Source organism: Mirounga angustirostris, unplaced genomic scaffold (assembly GCF_029215605.1).
Source record: "Mirounga angustirostris isolate CCGP_5_RB_7025 unplaced genomic scaffold, mMirAng1.0.hap1 SCAF_14, whole genome shotgun sequence".
Taxonomy (NCBI): Eukaryota; Metazoa; Chordata; class Mammalia; order Carnivora; family Phocidae; genus Mirounga; species Mirounga angustirostris.
In genome coordinates, this window is record NW_026991722.1 from 62922689 (window position 1) to 62934763 (window position 12075).

A 12075-nucleotide genomic window follows, 5' to 3' on the forward strand; every position below is an offset into this window, starting at 1 on the left:
TGGGTGTGTTCTTGGCATTGCTGCTGCTATTTTATTTGACAGGATGGATCGCATCAAAGCCCGGCAACAGAAATACAAAAAGGGTAAGGAGAGGATGCTGAGCTTGACCCAGGAATCAGGGGAAGGCCAAGACATCCAAAAACTCTCTGAAGAGGATGACGAAAGTATGTTGAGACATTTCCCTCTTGTTCAAGTAGCTTGACGTTGAATGATAGCATGATGATGGGTAGGGCTGTTAAATAACATTATTCTTACTCTGCCAATATTATCAATTTTTTTTAACTTAGCAAGTTTTATCTTCTGACTGTGAATGGGATACATGTATTTTTTCATAAAGGGCATATTTAATGATCCATGATTTTATGAGCATCTCCTCTTCAGCAAAACAAATTTAATCAACCCATAACTTAGCTTCTGTTTCACAGAGATGTGTTTCTGAAGAAAATGAGCCTGGATTTGCTTAATTTATTCCTTTAGGGAAGATATTTCAGATACACAGTCTACTGTTGTTGTCTTTGATTTCTATAAATTTTATACAAAAATGAAGTATGTATGCATATTTTATGTGGCATCTGAATAATGGTAGCTAAGATATCCTTCAATTATTGTCTGTTCCAATGAAACTGAAAATGAAATATATATTTATTATATCTGATTATAGATTTGTTATATCCAATTAAGTTTAAAAGGTCTTCTTACAAATGTTTGCATGCTTTTCTGTTTGAAGGGAATGGAGAAATACTGCATGGTATTTTCCAGTGCATAGCATCTACTAATCAGCAATAAACTTATATTTTTTCCAACCATGCTTTAAAATAATCACAAGGAAATTTCTGGTTATTGGAATATATGCATTTTTACAAATTATTTGCCACTAAATTGTCTTATAAAATTTAGGTGATGCTTTTTTCTGTTAATTCAATGGAGAATTCAGTGTGAGATGCTTTTTGAGAGATAAGCCCTTCTTTTTTATGTTTCTTTATATGCCCTACAGTACTAAAAAGGAAGTGAAAATGTGGCATAATGTTCATAGAACACTTAGTATTTGCCTTGTGAAATCAACTTGCTCATATGTGTAAACATTTCAGATTCAGTGTAGTTCCTTTCCCTGACCTCTGATGTACTTTTGCAACTTGTCTAGATTTTGACAATTGAGTTGTTAAAGCGTGGTTTTCAAAATTTGTTTTCTCACTTCCTAAGAATTAATATTTGGACATATTTTATTTTAGGAGAAGCAGACAAACAGAAAGCCAAGGGCAAAAAAAAGCAGTGGTGGCGGCCTTGGGTTGATCATGCTTCCAGTAGGTTTTCTTGATCCTCTTATGATTTCATCGATTCTAACCCTTATATCCTTGACCAGAATTCAGGCGTCCCCATAACCTGTGTGTTCCATGCATGGTTTGCTCCTTGTGACTTGATAGGGGGTCAGAGTTTAGGAAAACTATGATGCAAATGGGTCTCTGGGCCCCGGAGATGGACTCTTCCAGAGAAATCAGCCGGTTACCGTGCTGGCTGAAGAAAGCCCAGCATGTGGCTGACACACTCCCGAGCACCATTTATGGGCTCAGAAAGGGAAGAAGAATTGCTACCACTTTATCTGATTCTGAGGTCCAGAGCTCTGCTCATGTATATTTGTTTTACGGCTGAAAACCCTTATTAAGAATGAGTTTTGGCTCCTCCTGGGAGAATAATCATTCAGTTCAACGTGTTTGTGACCCTCTTTGTAAGGCACTAGGTGGGGATGCCAATGAGTCTCTCCTCCCCTATCCCCAGAGCTTTGATTTCATTTGCATGTAAGGTTTTTTGGCAATTTATCAAATATAAAGATGAGGATCACTTAAAATGCATTCACTTCCTTACTCTTCCTCTTCCCGGTTTCTAAAGGCTCTCAAATTACACTCCCAATCCAAAGCCCAGCATGTAGCACAGCTGCACAGCCCCCAGCAAACTCAGCCATGACCAAGTAAGAGCAAAGGTGGTTTGGAAAAGCAGAGCTTCATAGTCACAGAGAATTACTGTTTCCCTCCTGATCATGAAAAGGAATGAGGAATCATGGAATTCAGTGGCTGTATTTGTTCTGCTTAGCAAAAGAAGTATCACTCACTCTTGGCCAGTGGATGGTCTTAGAATGGAATGATCCATTTTGATCTGACCCTCCTTACATTTGTTAGACTATGGAATAATTACTAATTATTTTACACATTACTTGTAATATCTTCAGGCTTTTATGCCTAGCTAATGTGATCAGACAGGGATTATCACTGAGGCCCACAGCGTCGCACGATGGTGGGAGAGACTCTACTAACAGGATCTTCAGAATCACTAGAAAGTCAATTCGATTCAAATCTTTTGCCATGCCTAATTCTTGGAATCACTGAGATATGATATTGGCTTCTCTCACCCCCAAATTAATTTTTTAAAATCAGCAAGCCAATTTCAGAAAGTATTATACAAAATTTGCTCAGTATACCTGGATGTAATTAAATTTAATCCCAAATATTGAATTTTTAGGCTTATGGATACAGAAGAAAAATCCATGAGTTTTAAAGGGTTTTGTTTCATTTGCTGCCAAGTCAAAAGGCAAAGATTCAGGTCAAAATTCTGTGTGCCTCTTTAATTTATTGTTCATTGGCCATGTTCGTCATGCTAACGGTCCTATAATGCAGTGCTATAAGCCTATTTCTATCAAGTCACAAGTAAACTGTGCCTATCTTTCTGTTTTTAAAGGGCCCTTTGCTAGTTTAGACAGACCTATCCATTTCAAAATTGTGTCATACTGAATGTTTTCTCATTCCCATTGTAATGATAGTTGTCTTTCCTTTTCTTAATCTAAACATTGCATTTTGGAAGGAATTGGATATGGTCTTTGATAATCATCTTACAAGTTGGTAATAATTTAAAGAACTTCTTATGAAGGTTATTGACTTTAGTTTTCTGATTCATTTCACCCTCATTATATCAAGTTCTTAAAGACTGGTATTAAATTAAACGTGCCTTGTTACAACACCTCTTGGTGCAATAATGCAGGGAATGTGTGTAATTCATAGTTTGGAATCAGATTCTGACCATGGTGTTAAAATTTTTCGTGAAATGTGTTTCCTTTTACAGGCTTGTGAGGAAAGGAAAGGAATGAATATGTGGATTATTATTTAGACCATGATGAGTTCCAAAATTTATTTTTAGAACTGGAAGCACTTTATTAAAAGCCCTTATTTTGATGTCTTGAGTCACTGGGCTTTTAAATAGATATTTCATGCAGGTGCGGAGTATGAGAATGTATGTAGTTAGAATACCCTCATGTAAGTCTGTCAATGATACAATAATGTCGCTATGTTGTTCATATTACTGGCAAGCAGTCAAGATCTTACCATAGTCTGTAGGTGGCAAACCTTCCACTTCCATACCTATGTGCACACATACGATCGCATTATTGCTGTTCAATGATACCTTCCATTCGAGGAAAGTACGTCCCCGTGCCTAAAGCAATGACAAGCCTCACTTCATTGTCAAACGTCTGAAATCAAGGTCCAGCTTTCTGGGGATACAGGTGGTAGGATTTTAAAAGTTATTCCACACTCAACACAGCAATGACATCAATAGCCACGATATGTTCATGGACACAGGCTGGAGGCAGGATCTCTCTCTGAACTCACAAATGTATATGCAAGACCTTCTCTACTTCTTATTAGAAGCTAGCACTAAAGAAAACATTCTCTGTGGTTTTCCTACTTTTATTTCAATAACGTTTCATAAAAGAACAGGAGACTTTCCTAAACACTTCCTGCTTTTTTTTTTTAATGTGTTCATTCTACTTCTTGCATAAACATTCATAGTTTTTTAAATGATCAAATCAGTGTTGGGACTGCTTGAGATGAACACGTGTTTGGGCTCCCTGTGTCCATATGAGTAAAAGTCATAGAAGGTATGATTGAATACAATTTAAGCTATCGTTGATTTTAGATCCTATAATGAGGGTAAAATGCTCAATCTTGTGATACTCTGTTTTTACCAAATGACCATGTGACATAGAATCCATGTAACTTTCCTGCAAATGTCTGAGCTTACATGAAGGCATTACTTTAATGGTCTTCTCCACTGTCAAATGTAATGCTGTAACTTTGGTTTGTTCTTGCTTATTCTTACCTTATGTTGTATTGCATTTATTCCCTTGGGCCTGGACCCAGTATTCTGGGCCTGGTTCTTTCTTCAAAATAAAAGTAACGAATTACAGTGCTTCTGTTCAAGGATATAAGGCCCAATTCATTCACTCTGCATCTTCACGGATGGAGGCTTCAGATATGTCTGAAATCATGGGCAAAATTATTTACCTTTTGACCATGTTTAGTAATATTCAAGCAAATAATTTTAAACAAGCCAAGGTTTTCCATTACCTTACAACGTATGAATCCAAAAGAAAACCAAAGACATCATGTGATGTCATCCAAAAGACACCTCAGCATTTGAAAACTTGAATATAACTTGAAAACATTCATATTTTTTCCTGCAATGATGGTACAGTTCTTGTAGCATCAGAAATGTATATGCTGGGTCTCTTTTCCCTGATAAACTTAAAATAATGCTCAAACTGATAAAGATTGGTTTCTCAAATTTCTTTAAGTCTCTGGACATTTCCGCTTTCTCTGCTCCTAACTTTTAACACAGCAATATGTTCTTAACGGGGAAAATATCAGGCAAGACAAGGGCAATCCGTACTGTTTGTGCTTTATGTCTTATGGTCAGTACGTTTCTCCTCACACTTCAGTAAGCAACCGGAGCTCCTGGTTGACCAGAAGCCTAACAGTGCTAAACCATACGGACCCTGTCTGCCCTGCCTGCCCTGCCTCAGTCTGTCCCGTGCTACATGTAGAAACAGCCAGAGTGTGGTGGTGGTGTTTTTGCAGTTGTATTCTTTTTTTCATGTTACCTGCCCATTTCCTCCTCATGGCAATGTGTTTGTTGTTGTTGGGTTTTTTTTTTTTTTTAACTCTTTCAAATGTCTTGCCATATATGTCATGTCCCTGTGTCACGTGTGGAGGAGCCATGTCTGCACAGTAGAAAGTGAAGTGGAAGTTGGTGATGTGGATTCTTGGTCCTGAATCATCCTGATTGGCATTTCTACCACACACTCAACCCCTTCAGACAACACCAAGTCCTCCACTTCACTTTGGCCTCGTCTAAAGGACCCAAATTGCCAAATTGTCTGAATTGTGAAACTCTTAACAGTTTTCCATCCATTATTTTGGCCATCTTGGTAACAAAACTGGTTGCTGCAGAGTTGATCTGATGCATCTGGTAAAATTGACACTGAAGAAGGAAGAAACTGTCAGATGAACCCAGTAGTGGCCAATTTTCTTACACGGTGTAGACAAGGCCTCATGCTCTGTAGACCCAGCCATGCCAACACCACGTAGTGTTAGCCCAGAATGAGTTCTCTTCATCTCTTGTCTTTTCCTCCCTACCAACATCTCTTGCTGTGGTCTTTTGTGGAAAATTTGTGTATCTTTGCCGGGGGGGGGGGGAGCATTTCATTAATGAGCCCTTAATGGTCTCATATCTCTTTCAAGAAATAAGTAAATATTCTGTTTTGCTTAGTGGTCAGGAGTGGAGATTATTATTTGTTTGAAACGGATAGCGAAGAGGAGGAAGAGGAAGAATTAAAAAAGGAAGAGGAAGAACCTCCAAGAAGGTCAGCTTTCCAGGTAAATACGGGGTTGGGAAAACCAGGTCCTCCGCTAGTTGAAGAGCTTTTCTTTCTGACAGACCCTGATTGCAGGCCTAGACTTCTGCCACCATGTTCATGTGTGTCATAGCTTCCAGAAGCTTTTGATTTCCACCTGAAATTGTTTATTCCTCATTAAACTGTAATGCTGCTTGCTCTCAGCATCAGTATAATTACTGCAAGAACACTGTTCCCATCAGGTCTTCGTTCACTTGCATCAAAAAAATCTTCTGATGCTATAAACAAAAAATAAACCTTCCTTGGGTGAACTTTATTTTTCTGTTACAAGTAGGAAGTGAAGAAGACTTCTCTGGCATCACTTTGGATCGCTTGAGTGGATTTATATTTTGATATGTGAAATAGCTGATCATAAAAATAAAGCACTTGCTTTGTTTTGAAACAAATGGTCATTTAAATGGTACTTCAAATTTTAAAAATCCATTTCATTTGTGTTGCCAAAGTTTTGAGAATTGATTGAAATCTTGAAAATATCGAGCACAGTTCTGATTTTTTCAGCTTAGTTGCCTTTCCTTTTCAGAACCTGCCAGATCATTCTTAGTTACATAACTCACCAGCCCAGTATGGTGTATCCAGGGAATGTCTAATCAATGCTTGTTAAAGATGAGGACTGGTCAGTAGAGTTACATATGGGGTGAAAGCTTGGTATATATTTCTTTTGTGAAGGAATCACATGTTAGGACTATTATTTCTCAGTTATTATACTCAAAGACACATAGAGGGTTATCCATCAAGCCACATGATGTGTCCATGTAAAGGTCATGGTTACTTTGCTGGCCAGGTCTTCTCAAGCTGGAGGCTTACATCCACCCCTGTATTCCCAATGAAATTAAAGAACCAAATTATTTGTGGAGACACCTTGTTCTGATGCTTCCTCACTGGCCCCATCGCAACCTGAGTGTGTTTCTTAAGACGGTGTCTGTGTGCATGCGTGCGGCTGGCTTGTCAGATACTAATGACTTGTTTATTTTTATCCTAATGAGTTTTCTTATACCCATCACTCCTCATTCAGCAAAAGAGAGAACATGATCATCCTCGCCATGTTTATGGATTACATGCAATGATTATTTTCCTTATTCCTAACCTACAAGCAGAGCACATTTTATTCTAGCTTCAGTGATTGGCACGTTTTAACCTAGTTGATGTAATTCTAGAGGTGAACTCATACGGATGTCATATATTAAATTATTAGTCATTGGTGTTTTTCTACTAATCACTCTTGCTTTGTCCTTCTTTGTAGAGAGCTATTGGGAAGTTTGCATCGGCCATTTTAGCCTTGCCAAAGTCTGTCATTAAACTTCCCAAAACTATTCTTCAGTATTTAATCAGAGCTGCAAAGGTATTTGATGTTTCACTGACATGTGGTGTGTGACCCTCCGCTCTGTAGAACTTTAGACAAGCAGATCCCTGTTGCCCTACATCTGCATTTTCCCTGTTCTATAGATTGTACAAAGGAGGAAGTATAAGAACTTAAAATAGTAGGCAAACCTTTCCAAGGAGAGTTTTGAGAAGCCAAATTTCCTATTATTTGATTCTTGGTTTTCAGATGACACCAGAGCCTGTCGAAACATAGAGAGAGAAAATGCAGATAAACATCTACTCTGTCCTTGTAGTTTTGCCTAAGTCACGTCTCATTTTAAAAGGGTCACATCTGGTTGCATGCATCAGTCATGATGTTTAAAATGTGTGATAACTGTTCTCAGAAAGCTGGTAAAATTATGAACAAGCTAATAAAAGACTCGTTTTGCTCCATCTCCTTGTTGGCTTCCCTTTCAAGTCTCGATCTTCCCTAAATTGGATATCGTCTTCCATTTACTCTTCTGACTTTAGTTCGACCCCTCCGGTGAGGCTGTGCTGCCACGTCAGGTCTGTATAGCTTCTCACTCCCATGTCACCCCGGAGAGTGTGGAATGAACTGTGAGAAAGCTATTTGTCAATTAATCCAGTGCACAGCAGAAATTATCCAGCTGCATATGCTGTAGTCACTCATTACTGAAAATCATAAATAATGAATTACTATTCGTGTACTTTATAGAAAGCTGGTTCTGTTGACGTAATCTGGGGCAGGCACTTAAACTCTCAGGTCTTTATGCGCATGTGTTAAGCAGATGTTTGGGTAGTGAGGGAGGCCAGCACTTCTCCCGTTTCACCTGGGATCTTATTTAAATGCAGGTTATGTAAATTACGCAGGTCCTGCCTATGGCACTTATAATTCTGTATTTCTCTTGAGCCCCCCAGAGGAAAGACAGCCGCTGGTCCATGTTGAGTAGGGGGGTTCTGAACTTCCAGGTTCTTCCCATTTTTTAAATGCCAAGATTCTGATTATTAGTTTAATATTCAACGTGTTCACTTAGGATTCTTTTTTCTTTTCCCCTTTATGACTACCATATAAGTCTCTCCATTCATATTTAAGAATTTATATGAAAAATTGCAACATAATTATCCTCCATCTTACTTTAAAAATAAAAACAGAGGAGAACCTGCGTGCATCGGTTAAGCCTCTGACTCTTGACTTTGGCTCAGGCTCAGGTCACAATCTCAGGGTTGTGAGTTCAAGCCCCACGTCAGGCTCCACACTGGGCATGGAGCCTGCTTAAGATTCTCTCTCTCCCTTTCCCTCTATCCCTCTGCCCCCCAACTCCCTCTCTAGAAAAAAAAAAAAAAGAATATTTGGGGATATATTTCTTTGGTATATATATATATATAAAATAAGAAAACAAAAACAGAAACAAACAAAAAACTTCTTACAGAAACATAAAATCCTGGGTCACACATGAATTAAAGGACAGTTTATTAAATTTTACCAATTTCAGTGAAAAATCTCCATCCACTTCAGTAAAGTTCTCTCCTGTTTTAAAAATTAAATGCTTTTTGCATAGTACATTTTCAGTAAAATGAACCTCATTTCCCCCAACATAAATGATAAAACTTAAGATAAAATCACATGATCGGACTTAAGATAAAACTTAAGATGAAGTAAATAAATAAATAAATGAATGAATGAATAAATAAATAAATAAATAAATAAATAAATAAAAATTTAAGATAAGCTATCTTCTCTTAAGAATACAGACTAGTAGTGGCAGTTTGAAGAAACCAAAGGTCATTTATGGACATTTTCATGTATTTTCTTCTACTTGGTTAGTGGTATGCGTGTCCCATGAACTTGGGTAGTGGTTATAGCTACAATGTGAGAACTGAGAAGTTCCCATAAGAAACTTTTATTTCTTGACTCAGTAAGAATTGGGATCTTTCCTCATACTTTGTTATCATCATTTCCTAAAACAGTTAGACTGACCCCTTATCAAATATTCCTGGCACTATACAGGGTTTGTCGTTCTAAACATTAATAGTAAGATAATTTACCTACAAATAGGGACTCCTCATAAGATTGTCTCCCCCTCTCTTGTTTCCCCTTGTATGAATTATGTGAATTCTCATCTCAGTGAGAAAGCACTGATGAGCTTAATCATTTAGGGATCATAGCTAGAACCAGGAATTTCCTTTTAATAATGGCACTCACCCTTCTTCAAGAGTTCTACAATTCTGTCCTAAATGCCCCTTCTCTCTCTCCTTCTCACCCTCCCTCCCCATTTTCCTCCAGAACAAAAGAATTCCTCCAACTTACACACCTAATACATTCACAAATCCTGAGTTACTTTTTTATTTTCTATTTTGGGGATTCTGGCATTATCTAAAAGCAATATTGTCATAACCTTTTCTTTAAAGGAATTGTCATCGTATGTTGCTCTTAAACCTGAAAATTTCTTGCATTTAGCAGTTCAGATTTTTGTAAAAGAATCAATATTTTGCTGAAGCAACTTTGCTTATTAATGTACTAAACCTCAAAGCTATTCTTTTTGGTGAGTGGCAGGTTTAATAAGCAAGGGAATTTACGTACATAGCAAAGATATTCTTGATGGGGTTCCCAATTAACATGTTTAGTACACATCTACCATGAATTCCTTCATTTGGTCCTTCTTCCAGAGTCAGTTAATCTTTTCATTTTTCAAAAGACTTTTTTGGCATAAAATAGGATGATTTTTGCCTCCTGGGTTTATTTTTCGGAAATAGTACTGATGTTCCATTCGTGTTAATTGCCCATAGATTCAGATTTCTACTAGTGAAAAAAGAAATGTTCTTCCTTAGTCACCTATGACCTTTACATTTCCATACATTGAAAAGTTGGATCCCTCTTTACTTTACCTGACATCACCATGCCAGTGGTTTGCTTACCCTGTGTTTTTCAAAGATTTCAGAAATCTGAAAATAACACAGAATACAGTGAAAGTGTCTGGGTTTACAAAGCGTCCCCACAAAGCATTCCTTTAACTTTATTATCGTAATAGAAAACCCAGCTTCCCTGAGACCCAGGTGTGTTTGTGGGTGCATGAGGAGCATGCCTGCTTGGCTTCATGATTACAGATGGCTGACTGTGGATCGAGGTTTTCTTTTGGTTCCTTCTGCATGACTTGGGAGACTGTTGGTGGGCGGGCTGTTGAAAGTTGCTCTATGGTGGTTATCGGTTTTATTATATTAATGTAACCATTTTCAGGTCTTGAATAAAAATGACAAAAGACAACCAAAAGCACCACAGTATTCCTTCCGTAACATTCTGGAATAACTCCTTAACCTTAATATCACATTGTTTTTTCCTCTCCAAATACTAATCAATCTATAAAACCCTTTCTCAAGTTGTTGGTCATAGCTGTTTTTCACAAAGGAGAGTATCAAATGTGCAAAACTATTTTACCAAAATAAATGCATAAATGATGTCTTGTTTTTGATTCAAAGTTTATTTGCAAGGGAAGAAAACTACTCCAGTGACACTTAGCAAGGCGCCCAGCTTATTCCTATTGTGTGTGATACGAAAGAATCAGTAACTCTCACAAGTGGTAGTGGTACATGGGGACTTGGGAGGAATGGTGGTTACCCAAAGTATCTCATGATTGTGATACCAAATGAAATCTATTCCTCCAATGTCTGTTTTCATATTTTATTTCATGATAATGGAAATAGCACAGGTCAACTCAGGATACTGAGGGAGATGGGAGCCGGAGATTTAGTTTGTGCTGGGAGAAAAATATATATATATAATATATATATATAATATATTTCCAGAGTCAGGAAGCTTGGTGTTGGTCCCTTTTATTTTCATTCAAATTATTAAAAAGCCAGAAAATAATTGAACTTTCCCCCTTCAGTTTGTTTATCAAGCCTGGATCACTGACCCTAAAACAGCACTCCGACAGAGACGCAAAGAGAAAAAAAGGTCTGCAAGAGAAGAACAGAAAAGAAGGAGAAAAGGATCTGGGGAGGGTAAGTGTTGTGTGAATGCAGGGTCCCACCAGTGCTCTGTTTCTGTGGCCCTGAGCTACAACAGGGAGCTACAAAGGACAAAAGCTTTGGAGGAACATCATTCTCATATTCTAAGGAGTGCACAGAGTTCTACTTGTCCATCATTGCTCATGTCTGACCCCTGGAATAAGTAAAAACATGAATTTAAATTAAGATACATTTTATAAAATGAGAAGAGGGAGAGGAGCAAGATAAATCCTAAGAAAGTAGAAGGAAAAAATTCATTTTTTAAACAGATGTCAAGTCACAGAAAAAAAAAAAACAAGATCTATCATTAAGTGAAAAGCTGATCTTAGAAAAAACTAGTAGGATGGATAAACTTTTGGAAATCTGATTAAGAAGAAAAGGAAAAACACACTTAAACAGTATCAGGAGCCAAAAATGGAATGTAAGTACCAATGGCATCTTCAACATTACCTTTGAAAACATACAATAGGAACACATTTCTGAAGACAGGGAAAATTCTAAGCTACAACTATACACCAAAAGAAAGTGAAAGTGGGGCACTCAGAAAAAATATTTTCATTATGTATATCAGACTAAAGATTAGTATTCTGGATATACTAAGAACTCCTAAAGAGTAGTAAAAGAAAAATTTAACCTAATAGCTGAATAGATATGAAAAATAATCCGTAGACCAGGAAACAGAAATAGCCAAAAGAAGCTCAGCTTCACTACAAATGCAAAAAACACAACAATAGTTTGACATACTGTTTTCCTTGTTTGTTTTTTTACCTATCAGATTGGCAAAAGCCCAAACATTTGTTAATATCACTGTTCGGAGCTAGTGGGAAGATAAGTGTTTGTTTGAGTTATAACCCATACAACGCTATAAATGGTGTAGTAAAGTAGTGCATCAGCTTTGAAGAGCAATGTGTGGAAATCTAAAAAATTGTTGGGGCACCTGGGTGGCTCAGTTGGTAAGCGTCTGCCTTCTGCTCAGGTTATGATCCCAGGGTCCTGGGATTGAACCCCATGTT

The 12075-nt window shown here is 37.5% G+C and overlaps 1 protein-coding gene across 3 annotated transcripts in view; it reads left to right on the forward strand.

The window, feature by feature from the left end:
- PIEZO2 (piezo type mechanosensitive ion channel component 2) overlaps nt 1–12075 on the forward strand; it is a 503601-nt gene that overhangs the window by 438062 nt on the left and 53464 nt on the right. For all 3 annotated transcript variants that reach the window (XM_064578003.1, XM_064578004.1, XM_064578002.1), the window contains 4 exons: nt 43–164; nt 1230–1301; nt 5593–5699; nt 10942–11056. In XM_064578003.1, coding sequence (XP_064434073.1) covers nt 43–164; nt 1230–1301; nt 5593–5699; nt 10942–11056 — 416 coding nt within the window. The remainder of the gene's footprint in view (nt 1–42; nt 165–1229; nt 1302–5592; nt 5700–10941; nt 11057–12075) is intronic.